We start from the raw sequence: 27,571 nt of genomic DNA, 5'->3' as shown, positions 1-27,571 counted from the left end.
CACAGTATCACAAAAAGCTATGAATGTTAAAAAGACAATCTTCCAAGAACATTTACAAGGTATATTGGGCAACAGTTCTCTTTGCTCATCACAGCCATATGATTTCTACTAATGGTTATACTTAGATTCTATTACAGCTCATCTTGAGAGCAATACTGATAATAAATGACCATTAAGAAACGAATTTCAGATAGTTTATTTCTTTTAATTGTCCTTAATGGGTACAGCACAGAAATAATTATAAAATTAGGAAGATACATTACTGCAACATTGTGTAAGAATCATTGGCAAAGATACAATCGATACAGTTTTATTTTTAATGTGAATTATTAGATATTTTTTGTTGTTTTTTTACTTTTTTCACATTTTGCTATAGCTTTTGGCTTTAAAGTCTGCATTATAAGAATCAAAAAAAACATTCAGCACAGACTTTAAGAGGCATATTTCCTGAAATTCTAAAATCCTAGTGAATTACATACATACAAAAATGCTCCATTACAGTATAACCCAATTACCCATCCCCTTCCCTACAAATTATGACATAGAACTGATATTCGGTTAGAAATGAACCAATGTTGCAATTGCAGGCAGGATCTGGCAGCAAAAATTACAGGGATCCCAGGAACTGATAGAAGCCAATCAGAACTGGTAATACCAGGGCTGTTTTTTCGAAGGTCCAAAGAAAGGATGGGTCCTTCCAAGTTATCTTTTATAGCTTTATTTTATATATATATGAGCATTATTTTATATGGAAGCTAACCAATGTGATTTGGCCCACTAATGAAAGCAGCACCATTGGACAGCACTGATCTATTGCATCTTTAAAAAAATCTTTTGTGAAAGCAAAGGACTCTTGTTGGCGTGTCCCATCCAGGCCCTAAACATCAAAAGTGGAAAAGAAGCAATGCAAACATTCTATTACTGAATTTCTCTTGGGTGAACAATTCAATTAGGAATTTTAAAATCATACTTCAGTTTTACACAGTACAGAATATTCAGGTTACTATTTTCTACTTATCATTTCTCTTGTGATACCCTTACAAGTGGAACTCAAAAGTAATAATTTACTCATATTTCCAAACTAATGACAGGACTGAATTCCTGAGGTGAAATCTTTATATTTCAGATAATGTTTATTTAGTTTCACACAGGCTGGACATGTTTACAGGAAGGCTTGTTCTTCTGAGTGTCAGGAATGGAGTTTTTCTGCAGTGCTCAGCATTAGCAAATATGTAGCATTAAAGGGGCAGTAAACACCCTTTGGCACAATGAATCTGGCTTGTGCTGAACATACTTTTAGCATATTGTTATAATTACTAAGTATTTTGGAGTTTTTTTGCACTAAACAAGAAAAAAAAAACATTTTTACTTTCTAGTTTTCTGTTCTGTGGAGTCACTGTTTGTAAAAGAGAAGCTGATAAGACAAATTACCAGCTCACAGATAAGCCCTTTGTATAATGAGCTGCTCCTTATTATAAAGGTTACAGCTTAGAAAAAAGAGGGAGTTGTTTATACAGAGCTCATTTTCTCATTTTTCTATCAGTTTATAAAATGGAGAGGGGGGAATTTGTTCAGGAAAAACATAACAGTTTCTCATTAGTGCTTTATAAAATAATTGGCAGATCACATTGTAACACAAGTCTCATTAATTGTGCTATTTTTGAGTAAAGGTGTATACTGCCCCTGCTGACCATACCTGTACTGATAAAATTCTTTAAAGATTTTCAGTGTGTGCCTCTTGTAGCATCCCCAGCGATACCCTTGTGCTACTGATATCAGTCAGACATGTAAGAAAATTCCATCTGCTGATGTACCATATCTTCAAGTGTATTGTGTCTAATTATATAAGGAAGTGGAGACACAACTCCTGACTGCCTGAAGGAACAGAACAATACAAATGTGGCCATACCGTAAATGGTCACTTTCACTTTATCCTTCTATTCAGTTTGCAGGTCCATAAGTCTGATACTAATGACTTGGGCAGAGTAGCGCCACCTTTACTATGTTCAGATCTGCGGTTAATCCTTTCTTTCTGGGCTCAGCATCAGCCAGAAGCAATGCACAAAGGGAAGTGCTAACTATGACACAAGGGAAAACAGAGATATAAGAAAAAGTAATAGGACTGTGTGAGCTTAAAAACAGGGTTTTTTGCACAGTCAAGAGATTATTTTATGGGCATTTCAGCCATTAATTTAGAAGTGTCAGTATTATATTAAACTACTATTTCCAAATATCTCCCTCTTTGTCATTTTAAGCAATTCTAGGGACTTATCCATATTTAAAATTGACAATAAAAGGGGTTCTTAATATACTATTACATTTATATATACATGCATTTCTGAAAGCTTAAGGTACTCTGTATTTATATTACTTTTTTACATATCAATTTCTGGGTAAACCCCTCTGTCTCACCCTGACTGTGTATAATAGCAGCGGTAAGTGCATTGCTAAAAAGCGGCCATTAAGAACCAGCCATCCAAAAACAACATGTCTGGGAGAAAAAAATTGCCATTATACATATCCTCTTTTACTCACCAATCTATGTGAGTAGAACTAGAAGTGAAGGAGTAAAACAGAAGTTCATATTATGGCACTACAAGTCAGTGAATCCCAGTGGACCCTTGTCTCCATTGAAGGCCCCTATTATGGTAAAAGAGGCAATATCCTATTTCACTTTCTCAATATTAATCATATTTCACCTTGAGATGTTTAAATGTTAAATAAAAAATAAAATAACCTGCCCTTCATACTAATACAGTCCCCTTATTGTTTAATTATTTTACACAAGATCCTATTTACAGATTGAGTCTGGAGCCTGTGGCTGGAAAACAATCTATATATGAACGGTTAAAGACTTAAATCGTTTTTTTTATGTAACTGTCCAACAATTTCCTTTTAATGTTAATCTGGCATCAGTTCTTCTAATTTTTTTTTAAAAAAAGGAGACAGTTTTCAGTGGGGTGCAGTCTTTTTCCCTTTCTCACTTGTAGCTCATGTTTCATATTTTAGCTTTCAAAGCAATACTGCGTTGTTGGCGAATATGTTGTAAATTTCTTGTGCTTTTGTACGTCCCAATTTTTCTCTGCATTGGTTGCAAAGTGTTAAAGAGCAGTCAGGCTGGAAGTGAGTTTGACAAACTGCTCACATCGACAACCATATTTTAAACCTGGTTGGAAAGTTGAGCAAAGGGATGAAATATTCCTCTATCCAATCAGAGTGTACTTGAAAGGAATTCTGGGGTATTCTGATCTTTCCAGAATAGCTGTTAAAAAATGAGCCAACATCCAGGGCTATTAAGAAATCCCTGGAAAGTGTGAGGAAAAAAATTAAAATAATTACAAATAGTTCAGCCGCAGGCTCATAAACAATTAGCATTTGAGAAGATAGGAGGCCTATTCTCAACTACTATGCGTAAAATTCCTCATGAGTTTCTGGTTTCTGGTAAGAGACACTGGCTGGTTTGGGTTCCTCCAGAGCGTAACTTCCTTCATCTTTCTTTTTCATCCGATAAATCAGCAGCATCACCAGGAAGGCGGCAAACAGAGCTCCAACCACACCCCCAACTATCACCGCTGCAAAGAGACAAACAGCAATTGTTAATTATTGACTGCTTTATTACTTATTTGTTTCTAAGTTCTGACAACATTGTATAAAAAGTCATCCTAAATCACATTAAAAACCTATAAAACCATTAGAAATTATAATTTGGCATTTTGAATTTAGTTTTATTTCAGTCTGTTTTGGGGTTTTTAAGTATTTATGATGATGCGACACATGGGTTCAAATGTCATCCTTGTTTAGTTGTTTTTCTGTTTCTGTCAATAAAAATCAATATTATGTTTCACTCTTTTAACACAATAGCACACAGGCGCTGAAGCCCAAGACAAAATCTTCCTGTCTGAGGGTCACCCTTCCTTATGTAATTTAATGGCAAGCTCCATGGTTCAAAGCAAAAACGCTGAAGCTTTTAGCAGTTCAACTACAGTCTGTGCTATGGAATATTAGAGCACAGCGGCAGCACTGAGCTAACACCCCACCAAATCATTAAGCCCCGAATATTAACAACCATTGTGTTACTCAGGGCTGGAACTAGGGGATGGCAAAAGAGGCACCTGCCTAGGGCGCAACAATGAGGGGGCACTAGACAGGTACCTCTGGTGCCAACCCTTAATCCAGAATCTCTTACCCCCAATGCTGATTTTCTAGCGCTCCCCCCCCTGCACGGCGTCTGTGTGCCGTGCTCCCCCCTCTACGGCATTCCCACATGTGTGGGCGTTCGTGCATGCAAGGGGGAAGGGGGGCCAGGTTGGTGGCCTATGGCGCCCTCTGTCGTTAATGAAAAGTCATTAAAGGGAAGGGGTGGTTCATCTTTAAGTTAATGTTTATTATTTTATAGAATATCTTATTATATCAACTTTGCAATGGGTCTTCATTATTCATTTTTGATACTTTTTAATTATTTGCTTTCCCTTTCTGCCTCTTTCAAGCTTTCAGATGGGGGTCACTGATCCCTGCAGGTAAAAAAAATATTGCAATCTGAAACTAAATTACTGAAAACCATAAAAATACAAAAATGAAAACCGATTGTAAATTGTTTCAGAATATTAAAATCTACATCATACTAAATGTTAATTTAAAGGTGAACCACCACTTAAATAATTATGAAGAGGACTAGAACAGACTTTCTCCAGTTGTTAATGCAATGACCATTGTGAACAAAAACAGACTAATCAATTACTAACCTCTGATCATTTTTTGGAGAAATTGTTCCAGAGATAGAGACTATGGTTTTAAAAGATTTAATCTGTCTTTAGCTTTAAAAAGGCAAAAAAAGCTTTAAAAGGGCAAATAAAGCTTTAAACTAAGCACCCAACACCAACCATATTACAAAGGTGCAGTGGCTTTATGCTAGTACTCTGTGACACTTTTCAATCTGACAAAACACAAGCTCAAAATATTCGTCCCCTAGAAAGTATTTAGTGCTTATGGGTATGCACAAGATGTTAACAGGGAGGGCTTGGAACAAGAAAATCTGCATGAAAGTAACTATGGAGGGATAAATATAACTAGATCTTTATATGAATGGTAAAATGCACAGCAGCACTTAGAAGGTATAAGTTGGATCTTTTAGAAGAATGATATATCACCCTTTTAAATTTTCAGGGTATATTTAAATTCTATGTTGACAGTTAACATCTTCTGCTATTGAGCAACTTAAAAACTGCACAATTAGGGAATCAAAGGTGAGCCACCAATGAACCTTTTCAGCACCTCTGTTAAATAAAGGGCAAGCAATGGAACCGTGGAATTACCAGCAGGCTGGATCTGGCAGTGACTTCAGAGTTCCCTTTGCAGGGTTGCGTCAATAACTGTTGTGTCTCTATTGGTGGCTCTATAGGGGGGTAAGGGTTAACTACACCTGATGATTTCATCTGGCACTGTTTAGAGTGCTGGTTTGGGTATAAATAACTCCTCCTATACAGGGACTGGTTAAGCTTCTGATGAAGTGACGTGAGGTCACGAAACGCGTTAAGCATAAGTCCTGATGCTATACATGTGCCGTTTTAATGTGACTAAATAAATACTTTTTCTGGGTGTCTCTATTGGTGCACTGCACAAGTCACAGTTGTCTTGTCTGTAATTACACTTGAATTCAAGCAAAAAACATTGCATTGGAGGTAAAAAAAAAATGCTGCTTTGAATCCAAATAATGCACTTTTCACTTGTAATTGCATTTGTAAATGAGCCCTCAGATCTCCTAACAACTTTACTAAAGTACTTAAGTATGAAAGCAATGAAGAGTATATCACTTGGCATATGCATAAGAAAGCCTGCAATTAAAGTCATTTTGTTGATGGTACATCCCAATATGGAAGCATTCTTTTCCTCCCACCTCTACACCTAATGTTTTTTTGTGCTTTCTAATTTTCATAGGCAACTACATCATATATTTCAGAATTGCTCCATAGTAGCTTATTTTTGCACTATTCTCAAATCAGCAAATACACAGGCATCAGCTCATCTGTATGTCTGCACCTAGAGCTAATGCATTGGCACACAGACAGGATTTCAGCCCTCAAATGCTGCTATGATGCAGTGGCTTCAGGTGCAGACACATAAGACCAAAAGTTTTTAATTAACTATTTGATTTGTTCTACTTGTTCTCTTTGTTGGAATGATCTGTCAGAATGCTAGGGTATTAGAGCAGTTAAACACTTTCTGATTAACTGATACATTGATGTGCTTTGATACATATGTTAAACTGCTTGGAATCCCTCTGGATTCCCTAGTTCAATATATAATAAATATGCTTATGGCACTTTACAAAACTGTACTTTGTATGGGAAAGGCAAAATTGAGCTTCATTCTATCGTTTCAATTCACATTAAAAAAAATAAATTTCCACCATTTTGTAGTAATATAAAACACAGCTTCTAGATATTACTCCTTTTACAATTTCAGTTCAGTTGTACTGGATTGACTTACCTATTAATACCTCTCTTCTCTCTAGAATATTTTTCTGAGGCATTTGTGCCAAAGTGTTTCCAGAATCTATTGTGTTATCTATTAGGCCAGTATCAGGCTTCCTTCCTCGGGCAAGGTCAGGTGGTGCTGTTGCAGGAAGCAAGACCTCATTGCCCAAGTCTGGTAATGTTGGGGGCTCTGTCTGGGGTACAACATCTTCCTCTTGGATCTCAAAGTCACCACTTGGTCCACCACTGATTGGAATTTCAAAGTCGCTATCACGTGAAGTAACAGCTGTGACCTCCCAACTTTCAGTCTGTGGTCAAAAGAGAGCGAACAATTAGGTGGTAAGGGTATTTCGGTGTAAAAAACAGTAAGAAAAGAGAAAGGAAGAAGAAAGCCTATGTAAATGGTTGTTGAAAACTCTAAAGTTGCAGTATCATAGAGACACAGAAAAAAGAGAATTGGGTCAAAAGCTAGTCCTAGATAATGATGAAGGGTACCTGTGATAAAATGGAGAGACAGCAAATTCTCATAAATAATTTGGAACGCTACGGTAAAACAGGTGACTTCAGAACCTAATCAAAGTTAAAACATGATGGCATTTCATAAAAGCAGACTAACCTTACAGGGGTTTGTAAGTCTCTAGAAAAGACATGTAAATGTGCTCAATGAAACAGAGCCCTTGTGGGGATATGTAAGAAAAGATGCCCAGTTTGTCCAGGAGCAGCAACCCATTGCAACCAATCAGCAAGAAGCATTTACTGATCACCTGTTTAAAATCTTATTGGTTGCTATGGGTTACTGCTCCTGGGCAAACTTAGTGTCTCTTATTACATATGGGGGTTAATCTTCAATGCAGGGTACCACACAGTGTACCTTTCTATGTTAGCTATGGAACCAGTAAAAAGGAACCCAAAAACTGCTAATAATTCTTTAAATGGGGGTAAAGAATTACATAATTCACTATCTGTGCCTTGCTAGAAGACATAATTCCCTTTACAGATAAATATGAGAATTTACTGTAGACGAAACAAAGGTTTTACTGTGCTTGGCTCCTTACCTGAGGTTGCAGTGTTGGGGACACTTTTTCTGTTTCTTCCACCTTGATGTCCTCTACACTTGTCCTCCAGTCTTCTGTAGGCCAGACCCTGCCACTTTCTGTGTTAAAACTTGTCACCTCCTGTTCATCAGTAGCCTCCCACGTAAACATGTCTTTATCAGTTGAGCTTGGTGTGGCCATTATCTCTGTGGAAACCACCACAACAGGCTGCAACCTACGTACCTCAGTTGTCCTCACTGTTTCAGTAGCAGTAGCTTCCGTAGTTGCTGCTTGTTTGGAAGGAATGGTGGGTGTGGGGGCAGCTGGCAAAGACGGTGTATCTGGAGCTTCTGGTGGAACCCATGGATTGTGCCGGTGTACTACAGAGGCCTGGGTTGTTGGAGGGACCCAGGTGCTTTGTACTGGAGGGAGAAAATCGTCAGTGGGAGCAGGTTTTAATGCTGTTACTGTTGGAGGAGAAATGGGAGTCTTTGTTGTAAACCTGAACCCCAAATCCAAGCCCGATTCCAGTTCAAAATCTGTGGAAAGAATAAATTCTTAACTCAGACATTGTAGTTAGAGGAGAAATAAAAAGAATACATGTTTTTTAGGTACATCTTAAAATGCTGGATATGGTAAAATGATGTTTAGGAAAAGTACGGAAAGCCATTAGAAAGAATAAAAGCTACATCAGTGATATTTTAGACTCTGAAAATGGAAATGTCACCTAACAGCTTGGAAGACAGAAAATTGCAAATACTATCAGGAGCCTAAAATGGAGAGGAAAAGTTAAAAAATATATCCTCACAGCATATAAAAGATAAACAGAGAGAAATACAAAGTTACAGCTCTAAGAACCAAGAGGCGCTATGATATTAACTGAACCACATATGCAAGTTTTTTTTACACTATGTGGCAGATTTACTAAAACTCTAACATTTCTCAATTTTTTTTCATTCAGATTTCAATTCAAATAAACATGTTTCCATGTCTGGTAATTACTAAAAATAAGATTGCAGAAAAGTCGCAAAAAATTGTAAATTTTTCATCTTGATGCATGAAAATTGCAACTTTTTTGAACCAGTGTTAAAAATCCAAAGCATCTAAAGAAGGATCCAGGGAAGGGACATCTGCCACTGACTTCTACATGATCTCAGCACGCTTTAGCTGGCGAATTGTCGGATTCAGATAATTAGGCGTTTTGACGCATAGTAAATCTCAAAAACGTTGCAACTTTTTTTTCTGCAACTTTTAGCACTAAAAAACCAAATCGAAAAAAAAATCTGATGGTTAGTAAATGGCCCCCTTAATGAAACACCAAGTCTCATTTACTGATGGAGTGTTACATATAAAAAAAATCAGTGCACTATTTGTTTATGAGAATTTTTCTATAGAATTCCACCTTAATCGTGCCTGAGCTGCGGCACAATTTAGCACACACTGCTAGGTGCCACAAAAACATTGTCACTGCATGTGTCACATTTAAGAAATCATGTGGGTTGGCATGGGGTGCATCAGGCTAATGCAATATGACAAGGGAGCCCTGTTCTTACAATCTGGCCAGTGGCAGGTTTAAAATAGAGGGTTCCTTGTACTTTGTGCCTAAGACACAATTAAAACTGAAATGGATGCACTGATGCTAGGCACAACATTTCTGTGCACATCATTTTAGTAACCACAAAACTGCACTAACAGTACAGGCACTCAAACAATAAAGCTTGTATTTTTTGCCTGAAAGCATTGTGCAATGTTTCATGGAAGAAAACGCAATACAAACAGTACGTATATTTATACTTATACAGTACTTATATTTTGGAAGTCCCATTTTTGGGTATGCATAGGACATGCAATAAAGTGATTAAGAATCCATTACTCAGTCACAAACCATAGTTATGTCATGATTTAGGGCGATGGCAAATTTGATCACTGCTTCAAGCAGATGTGGGTTAGACCGAGCGCTGGCGATTTCTTTCTGTGTTTTGTGTACAAATTGTAGCCAAATTTTGCTTCTAGCTGCTATGTGGCCTTGAATCAATGAATCACTTTCATGTGTGTACTAATGAGCTGGGGCTTAAAAGCTCCCTGCTTTTTCACTAGAGCCTTTTTGAGCTGAAGGTAGGTGCAGTGGGTCTTAATACTCAGTCACATTGCTTTCTGGGGGACTTTATTTTAATTGCATCACAGACTCAAAGTCATTAGACAGTGTAGGACTCACGTATAATGAGGGGCCTTGACGTGGCACGTGAGCTTACATATTTTGGCCAAAGTGTGGTACTAACACCTCATTTTTTGTAAAAATTATTTTTAAAGGCAAACTAAGCGCTGGCAAACTTTCTTCTTCTTTGTGTATAGGTAATGGTTCTTTATCGTTTATAGCAGCTGGTCAACTCCAGATTGTAGGTTAGACTGAGCGCTGGCACAATTGTGTGTTTCTAGCAGCTGGTCAACACTACAGCGTGGGTTAGACCGAGCGCTGGCGATTTCTTTCTGTGTTTTGTGTACAAATTGTAGCCAAATTTTGCTTCTAGCTGCTATGTGGCCTTGAATCAATGAATCACTTTCATGTGTGTACTAATGAGCTGGGGCTTAAAAGCTCCCTGCTTTTTCACTAGAGCCTTTTTGAGCTGAAGGTAGGTGCAGTGGGTCTTAATACTCAGTCACATTGCTTTCTGGGGGACTTTATTTTAATTGCATCACAGACTCAAAGTCATTAGACAGTGTAGGACTCACGTATAATGAGGGGCCTTGACGTGGCACGTGAGCTTACATATTTTGGCCAAAGTGTGGTACTAACACCTCATTTTTTGTAAAAATTATTTTTAAAGGCAAACTAAGCGCTGGCAAACTTTCTTCTTCTTTGTGTATAGGTAATGGTTCTTTATCGTTTATAGCAGCTGGTCAACTCCAGATTGTAGGTTAGACTGAGCGCTGGCACAATTGTGTGTTTCTAGCAGCTGGTCAACACTACAGCGTGGGTTAGACCGAGCGCTGGCGATTTCTTTCTGTGAGATGTGATAAAAGTGACAACTACTTTTGAGGGGTGTCCTGCATTGAATGTGCATACTGCATATATCCCCTTTTGATGCAGATCATGGGAGCTGAAGGCAAAATATTTAAGCAATAATATCTGTACAGCAGGTGAATGTTATAGAGCAGGAAAAACAGTTTGGCATAGAGTTCTCATTATACTGAATAGAGTCTCTGGAAATTAAACGTTTTCTCCAGGTCTAGAATTCCTTACACACCAATCAGATGTTTGCTTTCAAACAGCTAACCACTTAATTCTAATTTCTGATTGTCTGTTATATTTTATCAAATCTGGAATAATTCTCGCAGCTGTCTTAATATTAGAACTTCATAATGGATTCAGGTACAAGCAGAGAACATGAAGCAGTGTTTGTGTCCTTAATACTTTAATACTTACTGCCTGATCCTGAACCAGAGTATACATCATCCATGTCCTCATCTTCAAACAAGTCATCATCCCCAGAGCTTTCCAGATCAACCGGTCGCTCATCTTCAAACTCACTTCTCCACCTTTCAGCCTATGAAAAACCAAATAAAAATTATTTTTAAGGGTCTCAAAGACACTTCAGAAAGAGATATATCAGTAAAGAGCAGATGGTCTTTTTTGGGGGGCTAAACCTCTCTATATCTTCATTGATTTACCCTTATGTTGTCTCATTAAAAAAAGTTGAAATGGTATATTCATGTACCATTGCAGTCGCCCTACGTGCTGGAATAAAGGTTCACCATGATCTTCAACTACTGATCCAGCTGTTTCTGAAGTACTCACACGGAGGAAAAACATATGACTTTGGTTGCAGTGCTCTGAATGCTATTGTGGCATGAAATTGAGAAGCACAGGTTGAAGATAATTCTTCTATTCTGATCAGCATCCTTATTTACGCATAACAAATGAAAAATAATCTTCACACGCAGTGATAAGCTAGCAATACATGTGTAAAAGGGAGAAATATATGTTCTGTCGGTGGCTACATACAAGTACAAGTTAGCCATAAATGAGGATAGCAAAAATACAGAGGCATTGTTATGATTATTATTAACTATTTAATGTTATTAAATATATTATATTAATGTATTTATAAAGCAACATATTCTGCAGCACTGTACAATAAATGGGTGTACACATTAAACATACAGATTTACATACAAAGAAACCAATAACTGACACAAGAGGTAAAGAAGGCCCAGCCCAGGTACCACTGGTCAGACTTTTCAGATGAAGTACCACCTGTGCATTTCCATGCCAGCCAGTTTACCAATACAATTCCTAAACTGCATTATCCTTTGTCCAGGTTTCCATTTTGGTTACATAGTTACATAGGGTTGAAAAAAGTCCATCAAGTTCAACCCTTCCATATAAACCCAGCACACACACACAAACCTATACTGACCTATCTATACACTCACATACATAAACCCATACTGACCTATCTATACACTCACATACATAAACCCATACTGACCTATCTATACACTCACATACAGACCCATACTGACCTATCTATACACTCACATACATAAACCCATACTGACCTATCTATACACTCACATACATAAACCCATACTGACCTATCTATACACTCACATACATAAACCCATACTGACCTATCTATACACTCACATACATAACCATACTGACCTATCTATACACTCACATACATAAACCCATACTGACCTATCTATACACTCACATACATAAACCCATACTGACCTATCTATACACTCACATACATAAACCCATACTGACCTATCTATCACTCACATACAACCATACTGACCTATCACCCATACAGACCCATACTGACCTATCTATACACTCACATACAGAACCCATACTGACCTATCTATCCACTCACATATATAAACCCATACTGACCTATCTATACACTCACATACAGACCCATACTGACCTATCTATACACTCACATACATAAACCCATACTGACCTATCTATACACTCACATACAGACCCATACTGACCTATCTATACACTCACATACATAAACCCATACTGACCTATCTATACACTCGCATACATAAACCCATACTGACCTATCTATACACTCACATACATAAACCATATATACCAACATTAATACTAACTGTAGATATTAGTATCACAATAGCCTTGGAAATTATGCTTATTCAAGAACTCATGCAGGCCCCTCTTAAAAGCATTAACAGAATCTGTCTGGTTAATTAAATGTGATGCAATGACACCTAATTTATTAAGCTAAGCTAACTACTTTAAAAGGCCACATGTGCACAGATGATCATGTGCTTGGTTGGAAAATCATAAACTGACTAAACAAAAAGATTTGCCTCCTCCTTCCCTGGCAGTTATAAGAATATATAGACAATTTAGAATAGCTGAGCATTTCTTTGATTCAGGTCAGATAGGTTTATTGCTAAGGTCACGAGGCTTTGTGAGATGTTCCAAAGCGACTCTAATGAGTTCCAGACCCTTTTGGCCATTCACACGGAAAAAGAAGGAACCCATCTCTTACGCTTTCCAATTGCAAACAGACAGATGTAAGAAACCGGGACACAGTATACATCCAAATAGGTGTATTTAGGTGTACAACAGCCCTAAGGGTTAAAATAAATAGATTTAATATTATCTATACCAACAAAAAATTCATAGTTAAATGTATAGGTTAAGGCAGACTGAAGCATGCAATGAATTGAATGCTATAAACAAAGGCTTGCATTTATCCCCAACTGAAGCACTGTCTGTGTGTGTACTGTAACCATGGGATGACCATAACTGAATAGCCAGGGGGGATACTGTAAAAGGGAGAAGAAATGGCTCCCTGATTGACTGAGCAAATCCTTTTTCTGATTCCTTTGCCTGGAGGAATGTGTGCACACTGCTGTATATAATCTGCAATGCCACATAACAAAAAAAATAATGATGGGCGTTGCAGTTCATTATCAGTTGAAGGGTGGCAGGTTGTATGCTCATGTTATAGAGTTAAGCATTGCTTACACTGCACTATAATTTGGCAGGTCTCTCTATCTGAAGAGAAAGGGCTTGCTCAGTCACATTTCATTTGGCACAATTTCCCCATACATACAATGCCTAACATAACCATCATTTTCAGTGTCTGTGTCTCTGCACAGACAAGGAAACAGGCTGCCCCCAAATTAATAGCACAGGTGTAGTTCTGCATCAGTACTATATCCAACAGCAACCAATTAGCATTTAAATTATATTTGATATGTTTGTATCAATGTTTGAATGTTTGCTGTGGGTAATAAGACTGGTCCAAAATTGTACCTGTGTTAGTAGCTATGAGCCACTAAGCCTTGCAGAGCTCTGGGAGACAAGAGGTTACAGTAACTGCAGGAATAAGGAGAAAGAGGAGAGGCTTCAAAGTATAGCATGGAGAAAGAGCCATTAGATTTAACATGAGGAGTTGCTTATCAGGAGAACACTAGATAAAATAAATGGCAGAAATAATGTTCCTTGGATTAATGCACCACTCTCCGAGTGTAACTCTAGGCCAGTCCTATACCTCATGCTCTGCTGAAGTCTTGGTGCTGGCACCTGCACTGAGCCCTCTGCAGAAAATAAAAGTGGATAGGTCAATGTTCTGCAAATTAGTCTGAATGCTGATAGTCTAGAGGGGTCATTTCCTCAGTGATATGCAATCTGCTGTGGCTGCAGAAAGCAAAAAAGCTGAAACCAGCGACACTGTCTGGAAGGCATGGGGGAGGTGGATATTTCTTTATTTATAGATGCATACCAAATGAGCGATGTGCAGATGTGTGTGTGTATATATATATATATATATATACATATATACATTTAAGACTATTAGAAGAAGTGTCCTACTTTATTGTATCTGAAAAATAGAGATGTTAACCCATTAAATTGGCTATAAATATTACATTAATAGGTTTTGTCAGCAAAGCTCAATGAAGTGCCTAGGTCGTGCCAGGGGATCCTTTCCTCTTTGCAGTTCCTTCCCGTGACATACACACCCTGTCTCTCAGGAGTCATCTCTATATCTAAATCACTAGTTGAGCATCTTTCTCTAGGTCTGGGTCCCTAGAGCAGTTGGCATGGTGACAGTAACCATGACAACCACCTCCCATATCCTAAGTGTGGAAAGGGCCAAGGCGAAGGAGCCGATTAACCATTTGTCCACCTCTACACCTGCCCATCTATTATATTTAGGATCCTTAGTAATCCTTAAAATAACTTTAAAAGTAGCTTGTAAGGAAGAACTAAACATGAATGTGATGGCTCAGGGCAGTTCCACATGTTAATACACTGTATGTGATATATGCACTCATATTAAAGAGGGAGACAGAGAGATACAGTCATGAATCGTTAAAATATCTGGCAGTTGGAATAGAAAATACACATAGATACTAGATATATATTAGAGTTGATAACTGCCAGGTATTTTATTGTCCCAGTGGGGTACTGTATACAGCAGCAAAACCTGTCGCCAAACGAGCGGATATTCTCCCGACATCCCCACCTATGCATGGGCGATATCAACCTAATTTGGTTGTTTGACCCTGGGACCAAACGATCGAATTAGAACGACGGGTATGGGTGCCTTTCAGTTTTGGGAACCGAATCAACAAGCTGTAGCAGTCCTCGATCCAATTTCAGGCCAGATGTCGGTCGGGCAGCCCCATTGTTAGTGCCCATACACGATCCGATAAGGTGGCAATTGGTCCTGGGGACCGATATCGGCAGCTAGAATTGGCCTGTGTATGGCCACCTTAAAATGAACCTGTTGTGTTAACCATGCACATCAGAACCCCAATTTTATGTTTTTCAAGATGCCAGTAAAACGTTGTTTAAAATCTGGGAAAATGTATTTTATAGTGGTGGGACTAAAAAACTACTATGTAAAATTAGGTAAAACCTAAAATCAGGATATGTAAAACTGAGTTTTCACTGTATTTCTTTAATGTTTATATTAGATCCAAGATTTCAGTCAGTTTAGAATAGTTTAGGCAGGATCCCTAGAAAAACCACAAGTGCGTATAAGCCGCCAGAAGAGAACTGTCCAAACCTGGCCAAGGAATCTGTCATTAGATTTAATAGAAAATGGCTCAACATCAGCGGCAGGTAGTTTCCATTAAAACTAAAGACAGGTTTCTTGGCCAGATTATGGTGCTTCTCTACTGGCTGAAAAAATGCCAGAAGATAGTATGTCCTGTGTGCCAAGAGCCTAAAGGGCATAGTCCCAAATTGCATTATCCTTTTTTATTTTTAAACAGAATATTACTGCCTATTTGTGGTAGGAATTCCTCTTTAGAGAAGACCATATTTTTGTGAAATATACTTCCTACTCTGAGAGTTAAAGCATGTTTACAAACCATGATTATCTTTTCTTGAAGGGCACTCAACATTTAAAAAGTTACAATAAAAAGGCAAAAAATTAATTTTGTTTTAGAAAGCAAATCACAGAATTTCTTCTAGTTCTTGTCACACTAATTATTATTTGCAGTTGCAAAGCAAATACATAAACTATAGTTTGAAGGTGTGGATGCACGATGGTTATGAGGAAAAAGGAGGTCTTGGATGGAATACAAGGAGCCATTGAGAGTGTGGAAAGGGGGGAGGGGGTTGGGTTGGAATGTAAAGGGAACAGAGGTATTTGCAGATTATTGAGAGGATATTAAACGTGATCCTGCATGATATGTGGCCACCTGAGTAGTGCAGAGACATTGTGAAGGGATTTAAGTAGGAATATAATTATATGTGGGGCAAAAACAATGTTATTTTCTCTCTTTTTATTTCTTTGTATTAAGGAGCAGAACATAACCATGATTAAAAACTGGTTATAAATTTAGCACTTTTCTAAGCTAGAGAAGCACAAATAGCTGCTAATTAAGTTATGATGTTTGCATTCTACTCAAAAAACAGCATTTTACTATTCCAAAAAGCAGAAATAAAGCCAGCTTCTCCAGATCCAGGGTCAGACTGGGGGGGTGCATAGCCCACTGGGGCAAGCTCCCCAGGGGCCCCGCACCCCCCAAGGTACCCCCACCGGCCACGTTTCCTGTTACCTGCTCCGTCCCCTGACGCGCCCCCCTAACCCCCCACAGGGGCCCCCTCCTGAAGTCCTCCTCTAAACACGCATAAGTGAAACATGTCAGGGGAATACACCGGCGGCCGGGGGAGCAGCAACAGGCATTGGGTCTAGGCCGCCGGGGCCCACCAGGCTTTTTCCCCGTGTCCCAGTCCGACCCTGTCCAGGTCTGACCTTGGTGCCTGCACAGCCATCTTGTTCTTCTTGGCATGTGTCACAGGCATGTACAGATGCACCATGTGCCAACACCTATTGGTAAGAGTGACAGATTTGTGTACCTGGTGAGTTTAACCTTACATCTACTAAAAAATAAATTAAAGAGGATATATTGGGTGAAAATTAAGAATGTGCTATCCTTTTTAATATAGAAGTAATGTGCTGAATAAAGTTATGCTGATTTACTGAAAATTTCTGCAGAAACCCCACTAGTCCCACCAATCTGCTCCACATCCTGCTGCCTCCCTTTCCAGGCTGTGCATGGGAGCAGCACCCAGCACATTGCACTGTAGCATAGGAACCAATCAGAAGCTAGCTGACTTGATTAGGGAACTGAAGCCTGTATTTGCTTGTGTGACTGCAGGGCTGTGGTTGGCTAACCCCTCCTACTGTGATTCTGGCAGGAAATGTTAGACCACACCCACCTCTAATTTATAACACGGACAGGGACTGAAATGGATCTATGGGGAGCACCAATAAAGGGTAGGTTGGAAAATGACACGTGTCAAATAATATCCAAAATTTATATATAATATACATATAATGTTATAAATCCAGGTATGGGATCTATTATCCAGAATGCTTGGGCCTGGGTTTCCTGGATAAGGGAACTTTTTGTAACTTGGATACCTTAAGTCTGCTAAAAAAGATTTAAACATTAAATAAAACCAATATGATTGTTCTGCTACCAATAAGAATTCATGCAGCTTAGTTACCATCAAGTACAAATGACTGGTTTATTATTACAGAGAAAAGGGAAATGATTTGTAAAAATTGACGCAAGTGACAATTTTTTATTACGTGTGCCACTTTTCTTTGTCTCAAGGCAAATTGTTGCACCCGTTTCACAAAAAAATCCACCAATTACATTATGCCCATAATTTTCAATGAGTCTGCCAAAGTTTAAATTAATCTTGAAAAATAGCATGAATTTTTCTAATGCAGCTACTATTGACTTCTACATGAACTTGGGAGCTTTTAGATGCAGAATTTTTATATTTTATTGTCTTGCACTTAATAACTCTCAAAAATCTAAGCTTTGCAAAGTCGTATTTTTTCTTGAATTGTAAAAATACCATTGTGGTCTGCATGTGTCTTTATCATAACTGTGCATTTCCTCCACATAAAAAATCAAAAGGATTTATCACACTGTTACCTTAAATAGACTAGCACTTATAGTAGTTAATAACAAATTTAAAAAGCAAGGAGTTCACTCTGTGAGCCACAGTCAAATGTAAAAAGACTTGGAGAGCAACACAAGGATCATAAAAGTTCATGGAGGTGCCAAATAAGGGCTGTGATTGGCTATTAGGTAGCCTCTATGCACACTATCAGCCTTCAGGTGGCTTTATTTGGTAGTAAATCTTGTTTTTATTCAACCAAAACTTGCCCCCAAGTCAGGAATTCAAAAATAACTACCTGGTTTGGGGGCACTGAGAGCAACATCCAAGAGATGGGGATCAACATCTCCTGAGCCACTGGTTGGGGATCACTGCTCTAGAGTCAGATTTTCAAGTGAGGATTTTCAAGTGTGGACGACAAACGTAGCTGGCCTCACAGCCATTCATTGCCTCTAACATTGCTATAAGTGAACCTACCAGGTTTTATTTTCTGCTGAGGACATGCCCCCACCAAAATGTGAGGCCAAAAATGACTAAACCAAAGCAATTATAGGTGTTACACAAAAATAATGATGAGTGGAAGCAAACAGGCAACAAGGAGATTAACAAGAGAACAAATGGGATCTTTTATTAAGTTCTACAAATGTACACTAGGGGGCACATTTACTAACCCACGAACGGGCCAAATGCGTCCGATTGCGTTTTTTTCGTAATGATCGGTAATTTTGCGATTTTTTTCGGTTTTTTTTGCAATTTTTTCGGCGTCTTTACGATTTTTGCGTAAAAACGTGAGTTTTTCGTAGCCATTACGAAAGTTGCGCAAAGTCGCGATTTTTTCGTAGCGTTAAAACTTGCGCGCAAAGTCGCGCCTTTTTCGTAGCGTTAAAACTTACGCAAAAATCGTAAAGACGCCGAAAAAATCGCAAAAAATACGAAAAAATCACAAAATTACCGAAAAAGTCGCAAAATGTTCGTTTCCAATCGGAATTTTTCCAATTCGGATTCGAAATCGTGTATTAGTAAATCAGCCCCTAGGAATACGTAACTACTTTTCCTGGATATTTATGAATATTAAATGTGCTGTTTTCTGTGTAATAGGGGCTGATGAGCACTGTGGCACTTTGGATAAATTATGCACAGAAGTTATTGGTACATTAATATTCCTTTAATAATATATAAACATAAGAACTGGCTAGTTTTGTACTAATACTGTACAATAAAAAAACAACAAAAGCTCTAATAATAGTTAAACCCAAATACACAAAGTATCCTGTACTAATGCTGTTTTTCCCTACATGAACCATGTTTTGTTTTACGCAAGCTCATTCTCTGCATGTACATAATACATTAATTACCACACGGCAAAACAAAAGCTCAACCAATGTCACATCATTTACAGAGAGCCGCCATGTATACAAATATCATATGAATGTCTGCATACATAACATTGTCTACCTCTCCTAGATTGTAACAATAACCACACAGCATCCCATATTCATTTTCATTGGCATTACTGCCCACCTTAGAATTTTAAGCTATGATGTAATTCCTCATACCCAGAATTCTACTACACATATAAGGGTTGATTCACTAAAGTGCGATAAGCGTTATCGCATGCTTTTTTGCATTAAAATTGACACAAAAAAACGCGCGATTCACTAAAGTATTATCGCGTACGTTAAGTCGCATAATGCATGATCCCAAAGCGTTAATTTGAACACATTAGGGTTGATTCACTAAAGGTCGATAAGCGTTATTGCACGCTTTTTTGCGTTAAAATTGACGTGATAAAAAGTGCGATTTGCTTAAGTATTATCGCGTGCGTTAAGTCACATATCGCATGCGTTAAGTTACACGCTACCGCAAGCGTTAATTTTACCGCATTGCGTTAATTTGCGTGCAGAAATAATACTAACGCATGGTTCACAAACACTTAGACGCGCTAAACATCGCATTTATCTGTGCGAAAATTAACACCTACTTGAGGCAGGCGGTAATTATAGAAAAGTACAGTTAATGAGCTTTTAACGCACCTTAGTGAATCAACCCTATAATGTTATAAATAATATATATGCATATTTTAGGCTTCAGGTATGGGATCTATTATCTAGAATGCTCAGGCCCGGATTTGTGGCGAGGCGACAAAGGCCCAGAGCCTAGGGTGGCACAATTTTAGGGGCAGAACTGCTCCGTATGGGAGTTCAAATGGCTGCGCATGCATGGGGGGGGCAGGTTTGTTCGCTAATGCACTCGCGGGGTGGGGGCGCCTGGATTTGATGCTTGGGCCTGGATTTCCTGGATAATGTATCTTTTTGTAGCTTAGATCTCCAAGTCTGCTAAAAATCATTTAAACATTAAATAAACCCAATAGGATTGTTTTGCAACCAATATGAATTCATGCAGCTTAGTTACCATCAAGTACAAACTACTGTTATATTATTACAGAGAAAAGGGAAATCATTTTTAAAAATTGGAATTATTTGATTAAATGCACTCTATGGGAGATGGGCTTGTAATTTGGAACTTGATGGATAACAGGTTTCTGGACAATGGATTTTATACCTGTACAGTATATATTACACATATAAAGCATTTCTGTTGCCCATTCTGTATATCCATAATAAAGTCTGCATATAATCAATTATCCTTTCAAATACTGAATTTAACACAAACATTTTATCTTAATACTTAAATGATTCCTAAACATTGCATCTGTAAGCATTCATTGTATCTTATAGACCATCTCCTGTAATTTGCCTTGTTAAAATCCACCCACATAATGCAGCATCACCCGTAGTAGAGCTAGTCAGTATGAGCTAGGGTAGTGTTTAATAAGTGAAAAGAATTTAATATGTGGTTTTCTAACAAGATAATTAAAGTCTGGAGAATAGGCTTCTACCTCATTGTCCTTTATGCAGAAGAGAAGTTTTTACAAGAGATGTTACAGTTTGCTTTTGTGTATCCATTTTAGTTGATAGCCTTTGCCTCACTATGAGATCTAAAATCATTTTGGGTCATGCTAAGGCAATGTACACAGTCAGAACATATCAATATCCACTGCTTTCTGGACAGCTCCTAATTGTAAGACCATTACTTTTTTCTTTCTTAACACAGATACCATGACATGAATAATATTAGTGATTGTTAATTACTCTTATAGCTTTGTGAAGGATTGCACTCTAATTCAAGGAGGTTGGTAGGCATCATTAGGGCTGATCTAAAGAAAATCAGAGCCTAGGGTACAACAATTTATATGGGGGCCCCATATATACAATCCCCCGTTCAGCTTCCAACTTTAACTACCAAAATCTGTAGAAACTCTTCAGTAGTTCAACAGTGTCCCATTATAATTATATTGTTCCATTGGCTCATCAATGAGAAAAAACATGGTATAACTATAGTCGATCAATAGTCTCAATCTAATAATAATATTTTAGAGTTCCTTCTGAAATAGCTCTCTTCTTGATCTGCATCTTTTATGGCAGAACATCATGTTTTCTCCTCTACATAAACAGGAAGATTGTGTGCAGCACGAATGCTACCCTTTCCCACACCGCAAAATGTCCTGCAGCAACAAAGCTGGTAGTGACATCTCTGTGACTTTGCAACCTGCTACCCAAGCATGTTAGTGTTTGCAATCTGACAACAGTGCCTCAGGACAAGAGTATTGGTATTAGGCCATTCATCCTTTGGAGCGTGTTGACAGAGACACAAGGAAACTATTGATTTAAATGAGGCATTAATCACACTAATAACAGATTATAACACAAAGTAGGATGTGGCTGGCTGTAAAAACATCAATTAGTTAAAAAAAGACAACACATTTTAGCTTCAATCCAAGCAAAGCTCAGTATTAACCTTATTTTTCCTTTATATCAAGCAGTATATTTTTGTTTGCATTTAAAAGACCAGTTAAAAATGAAACCCCTTGGTCTTACATAAGACATATATATGGCTATAACCAGACAGGAAGAAGTAAAAGAGTAAAAGACAGAACTCTGTTCATTCATTGGCCGATGTGACCTAACATAACATGTATTTGTGTCCTTGGTATGTTTGCATGCACCGTGAATTGGACAATCCCATTGGGCAGCCCTTAATACTGGATTACCCAGCGGCACATACTACTAAAAAAGTATATTTTTATGTAAATGGTTTATGTAGATGAAGCAGGGTTTTATATATGAGCTGTTTTACGATATATATTTTTACAGAAACCTACTATTTTGGGGGGGGTATAGTTTTCCTGTAAGGGGCTGCTTTTATTCGAGCTATACAATTACTTGCTATTTACGATTGTCACCAGACCACGCCCTAGAATCATACCCTAGGATAACCCACATATAACTTCTTGCGAGGGGTTATAAACACAGTAATACATGAAGTGATAAAGAAATTTGCAGCCAACAAGGCTGGTTGAGGAAAATTCTAATCACAATAGGGCAATAAACAAAACAAAGAAATACAAAGAAAACAACGATGGCGTAGTGGCACTTTTAAAGTTGCACTGGGTAAGAGCTGAGGTCTCATTTACCATTGGTACAAATGTCAATAATAGAACGCTAATGGGCACAAAATTGCATCCATTATATCCCATGCATGGATCACTTGCACCTACACTAGTGGCAGGTATGGATTAATAGATTATAATCACCTTAGTCTCTAAAACGAAGCACCACATGTGCTAAGTAGGAGTATATATTTAACTCATAGCAAAAGGCATCAACAGTTCTGTAGCTTTGGTGTGCATTTGCTCATTACATATATTTTTCAAGTGGGTGTTCTAAGGTGGATGTAAAGCCTGTACAGAAACGAGAGGATTTTAGCCAAGGTTAGTTGTGGTCCTTGCATGATGACATTTTTTAGTCGATAAGCTGCTGATTGGATGAGGAGCAGCCGGTGGAGCAACATATTTTCTGTATTTGTTTTCAGTTTGCAATTAGAATAAAGAAAGTAAACATCTTACTGGCGGCTAGTCTTCATTTCAAGATGGGACAGACTTTGCTCTAGTTGCTAAAACCCTAAAAATTCTTCACATTCAGTATGAGTCAACTATTTGTCATCTACATTTCCATTAAGTGAAAAGAAAATCTCCATCTATAAATGCAACAGTTGCTCTTACATGGAGGTCTGGAATCTAACAGCATATTTTAGCCCCAACCACCCACAACCAAAAAATAAGGTTAAAAGTTTATAACCAAAGGAGCAATCAGCTAACTTGAACCAAAATAAGTACTTCATGCATATATATAATCATTTTCCAGTGCTGTTTTGTGAATAACATTTATTACTGTGAAGTAATAAATATTTCCAGTTTTGTTTTTATTTTTTTCCTTAAATTGCAGTGTAGTTTATGTCAGTATAGTCTCAGTATAGTTGTTTTGTGCCATAGCTACATTAATAATAATAGCTACATTATTATTCCTTGGGAAATATTACTTATTCCACTATTTGTATGGGGCACACGCCTACATGTGTACTTATATTTCCACATACAAAAAATTGAGCATTTGACTATATAGTTTGGGAAAGGTCAAATAATAACTATAGAAGGGATGCTTAACTTCATTCTCAGAAGACTTAAATTCAGTCTGGATGTCTGCTTTGCTGACCCAAAACACTGATTTAAAGCTTTATTTTATTTACATTAAAATGAAATGGGGTACAGGACATTTCTCATTGTTATGGGAGTCATGGACTCACTCTAAACACAATAGGGACCCAAATTTTGGTCCTGATCTCTACGTCTGTATATATGAGAAATAAGAATTTCTTACATGGCAATGATAATCATAGCTGAGTGGCTCAAACAGAGAGTGGGCAAGGTTTTGACCATGATTTTATTCGCTCTTTATTTCTTCAACTTGATAGCTATGTGGCACATATCTACAATGGAAATATTGCACATTTCCCCCTTAACCCCCATTGACATTAACTTAATCTAAGTTCATTTCAGTCTTACTTGTTTAATATTGGTATTTGCCTGCAAATTAAAGAGGTGTCCATCCAAAAACTATTTATGATAATGAAACCTATAAGTCAAAGTAGATTAAATTTAAAGCAGAAGGAAAGTCATTTTGGCATTCTACTGCCAATAGATTCACCACCTAGAATATTATGCATATTCTGCAGAAAGCATTATCATACCTGAGTAAAGAGCCCTAGACAGCAGCTGCCATTTTAAGTAGCTTCTTGCTTGCAGCTCTAGCCCTTGGTAGCTCAGATTACACATTCCTAAGGGTGGGGGGAGTGAGCTTTATGAATTCTTATGGGAGGGAGGAGCAGGAGAGGGGAGAGAGGAGAGAGCTGTGCAGACTGTGGTCCCAGGAATGAAGGATTTTTCTGAAAGAGGAAGTCAGATACCCATGAACATTTTTACAAAAATGGAGACAAGAAATCCTGTGTTTCTATTGATAGAGGACTTAGTGCAGCTTTTCTGTGAGTGCTTATGGCTGTATCTACATAGACCTTTCTGAGAAAGGTTTCTTAGTTTTTACCTTTCCTTCTCCTTTAAAGTATCTTTATGGTTTCTTCTTCTGACTGTTGAAATAATATTGCAGAATTCACTTCTGTCAGTTCTCTAGGACTGCTAATCAACTCGCTTATAACATTGTTGTACATAAGGGTACATAATTTACAAACAGAGTGATACTACTGCCGCTTTTAATGGCAATTAGATTTACAAATAACTTCAATAAATATTGGAAAATTGTTTAGAATGTCATTTTATATCATTAGGCAGAAACATTTTTATTTGGGGTCAACTTTAAGGTTCTGGAGAGTTTGTCAATGCTCATTATAGTTTTTATTGAAATGTACAACTTTTGGTGAATTTGGATACGTATTTCTCCCTGTTATAATAGATGTCAACCTCAAACAATGGATTTAAAATATAATGATATCCTATACTTTTTAAGCAAAATATATTTGCTTTAGAAATTGGATATTTTACTACAAAGATTGATATCAATGAGAGTTGCTGTTACTAGGAGTGTGACAAGGGCTTGAGTAAACGTTCAATGGCTGGTTACATCTATTAGTGCACAAATAAAAACATATAAGGATATGCTGCTGAGTCCATGTGACATATGTAATTGATTTTTGCAGGAACATGTTAATTGATGGGGTATGACTGTCAATTAGTTTAGATAAGAGTACCAGGCTGCAGCTGCTCATATAGTATACATGTTGTGTGGGGGTTTGGGTTGGAATCACAAAGAACTCCAGATTTAATTAAAGTGTTATTTTACTGGGTATAAATGAGCAGGGTATTATATGTTTTAAAAAAGGGATTGATCTGAATGAACAAAATTTGGAAAGGGATCTACCAATCCTTCACTTCTGTTGTTATGCTTATATACCAGGAATATTCTAAAATAATTGCATGTATTTTGTCTTAACTGGAATAAGAAGATTCACTTTTTTTATTGTTACAGGTATGGGATCCCTTATCCGGAAACCCGTTATGCAGAAAGTTCTGAATTACGGAAAGGCCATCTCCCATAGACTCCATTATAAGCAATTAATTCTAATTTTTAAAAATGATTTCCTTTTTTTCTGTAATAATAAAACAGTACCTTGTACTTGATCCCAACTAAGATATAATTAATCCTTATTTGAGGCAAAACAAGCCTTTTGGGTTTATTCAATATTTGAATGATTTTTAGCAGACTTAAGTTATGGAGATCCAAATTACAGAAAGATCCCTTATCTAGAAAACCCCAGGTCCCAAGCATTCTGGATAATAGGTCCCATATCTGTACAAATATCTCCAATTTTCTTTTACTGATTTGATGTAAAAGTGTCACCTGTAAATATAACATTCTGCCTACATTTTATGTTTATGGAAGTTGGCTGAGTTGGAGAGTTAAAAGCAGGCATTCTAGTCTACTGCCATATTATACTGAATAGGGTGGAAAGACATTTATGACGGCTGTTTCCTTCCTTGTTATATAAGCTATAAATTGGGTTTTTAAGCCATTAACCCAATACATGGTTCTCACAATATCTGTGATGCATTTTTACTAAAGCAAAAACATCTGTTGGGTAGGTTGCACAGGTTGTGCTTAGTATTTTGTAATCTTGGCAGTGAGGTGTATGTCTCAAAACTAGTACTGCTGTTCTTTTTTACTTATGGAATGAGAACGGTAGAATTTTTAAGGAAATCAATCCTCAGCCATAAGGCAGTGGCTACGGCAAGAGTTATGCTCATAATTGCATGCTATATTTATTTTCCATTTAAACACCCACGCAAATGCCAACAGTACAAACTCCACAAAACCCTTTTAAAAACTGTTCTGGGACACCCTGTTTATTTTTTTTTTTTACCACATTAACACGGAAGCGCACATGTAGTAATAAAATAATAAATAAAGTGCTGCAACCGCAATCTTTATTGATTTCAAATATCCACTTCAAATGTTCAACGTCATACAGCTCAGTTTATGAGTAATTCACTTATGAAACTCCATATACCATCAAAGTCTTGCATCCAAATGCATTACTCAACATATTTCTGCATTATGATATCAACAGTGCATTGATTTATGGATTTGGAAAGAAGCATTAAGATTGTTTAGCTACATTAAAAACCATGTCAATGCACAAGTAATATATGTAAGATTATAAATTTAATCTAAGCAGGACACAGTGATTGCAATAGCTTTCCTGATACCCCAGGCTGGTGTTCCTGTTATCAAAAAACTGAAACGACCGAGGGCGCTCAGTGTGATTTTTCTTTCTCTTCTCTTTTCTTTTCACTGGGCACAAACATGTGTATACTAGTGTGAAAAAGCCAGCTTTTCACTTCTAAGTTCAGCTTTCACTCTACTGTGAATGCACCTGCCTAGACCAGAACGAAAAGAAGACAGAAGAACCCAAGAAGATGGCAACGAGGATCTTCTGCAGAAATACCCTGGGCTGGTGCATTTTTTAGCGAACAAAGGTATCATGTAAGAGCCGGGTGTCTAACATATTGGCAGCCCCCAGTGATTTAAACTGATTTAAATTTAGTTCTCCTTTAGGACTGAAATTATGATATCCCAGTCTAATTAAAGTAAGAAAGCCAAGCTTGCTAAATAGGTTTAAAATCACTAGAACAGTTCAAGTAAGCAGAGTTGTCATTCACAATTATTTAAAAAGAATTATTGACTGATACTGTTCTTTTCAAAATTCAGTCCTAACCTTGTAACAAAAAAGGACATAAGGGATGAGTGTAAATGACAGAAAATGAAATGAGGTGTAGTCCTGTTCCACACTTGCCAATTGTTGACCTTGCTGGCCAAGGTTTCATTACTCACTACAATTAGAAAAACAGAGGAATGGCTGATTAATTTAAATGCAGGGTACTAAGTATGCTTAATAAGCTCCCATTTGTGCAACAGAAGGAAGCTGAAGGACATGAAGTATTTTCTTTCTGCAGCAGGATGGCAGTTAAAAGAAAGACACGGAATATCCAATGTTTTACTACCTCTGCAGGGTGTAAGAGAGACAAAAAAGGAAACTGAAGTCATACTTCGTACTGAAAGCAGAAGGCCAGTAAATTAGAGGTTAAATGCTTTGGCTTTTTTCCCAAATTCTGCCTTCATAGAAATATAAAACACTTGTGAATTAACCACAAGGACAAGGGCTGATTTTGA

At 37.6% G+C, this 27,571-nt stretch overlaps 1 protein-coding gene across 1 annotated transcript in view; it reads right to left on the bottom strand.

Moving 5' to 3' along the window:
* Positions 1-178: 178 nt before the first annotated feature.
* The window catches only part of sdc3 (syndecan 3), a 50,238-nt gene continuing 22,845 nt past the window's right edge, over positions 179-27,571 (bottom strand). Inside the window, exons 2-5 of the mRNA XM_002938828.5 lie at positions 10,932-11,052; positions 7,529-8,046; positions 6,487-6,781; positions 179-3,572 (exon numbers count right to left, since the gene is read on the bottom strand). Of these exons, the coding sequence (XP_002938874.1) occupies positions 3,406-3,572; positions 6,487-6,781; positions 7,529-8,046; positions 10,932-11,052 (1,101 nt within the window). The 3' untranslated portion in view covers positions 179-3,405. The remainder of the gene's footprint in view (positions 3,573-6,486; positions 6,782-7,528; positions 8,047-10,931; positions 11,053-27,571) is intronic.

This window comes from Xenopus tropicalis, chromosome 2 (genome assembly GCF_000004195.4).
Source record: "Xenopus tropicalis strain Nigerian chromosome 2, UCB_Xtro_10.0, whole genome shotgun sequence".
Classification (NCBI taxonomy): domain Eukaryota; kingdom Metazoa; phylum Chordata; class Amphibia; order Anura; family Pipidae; genus Xenopus; species Xenopus tropicalis.
Note: the sequence above shows the minus strand (reverse complement) of the source record. Positions and strands in the feature narration are given on the sequence as shown.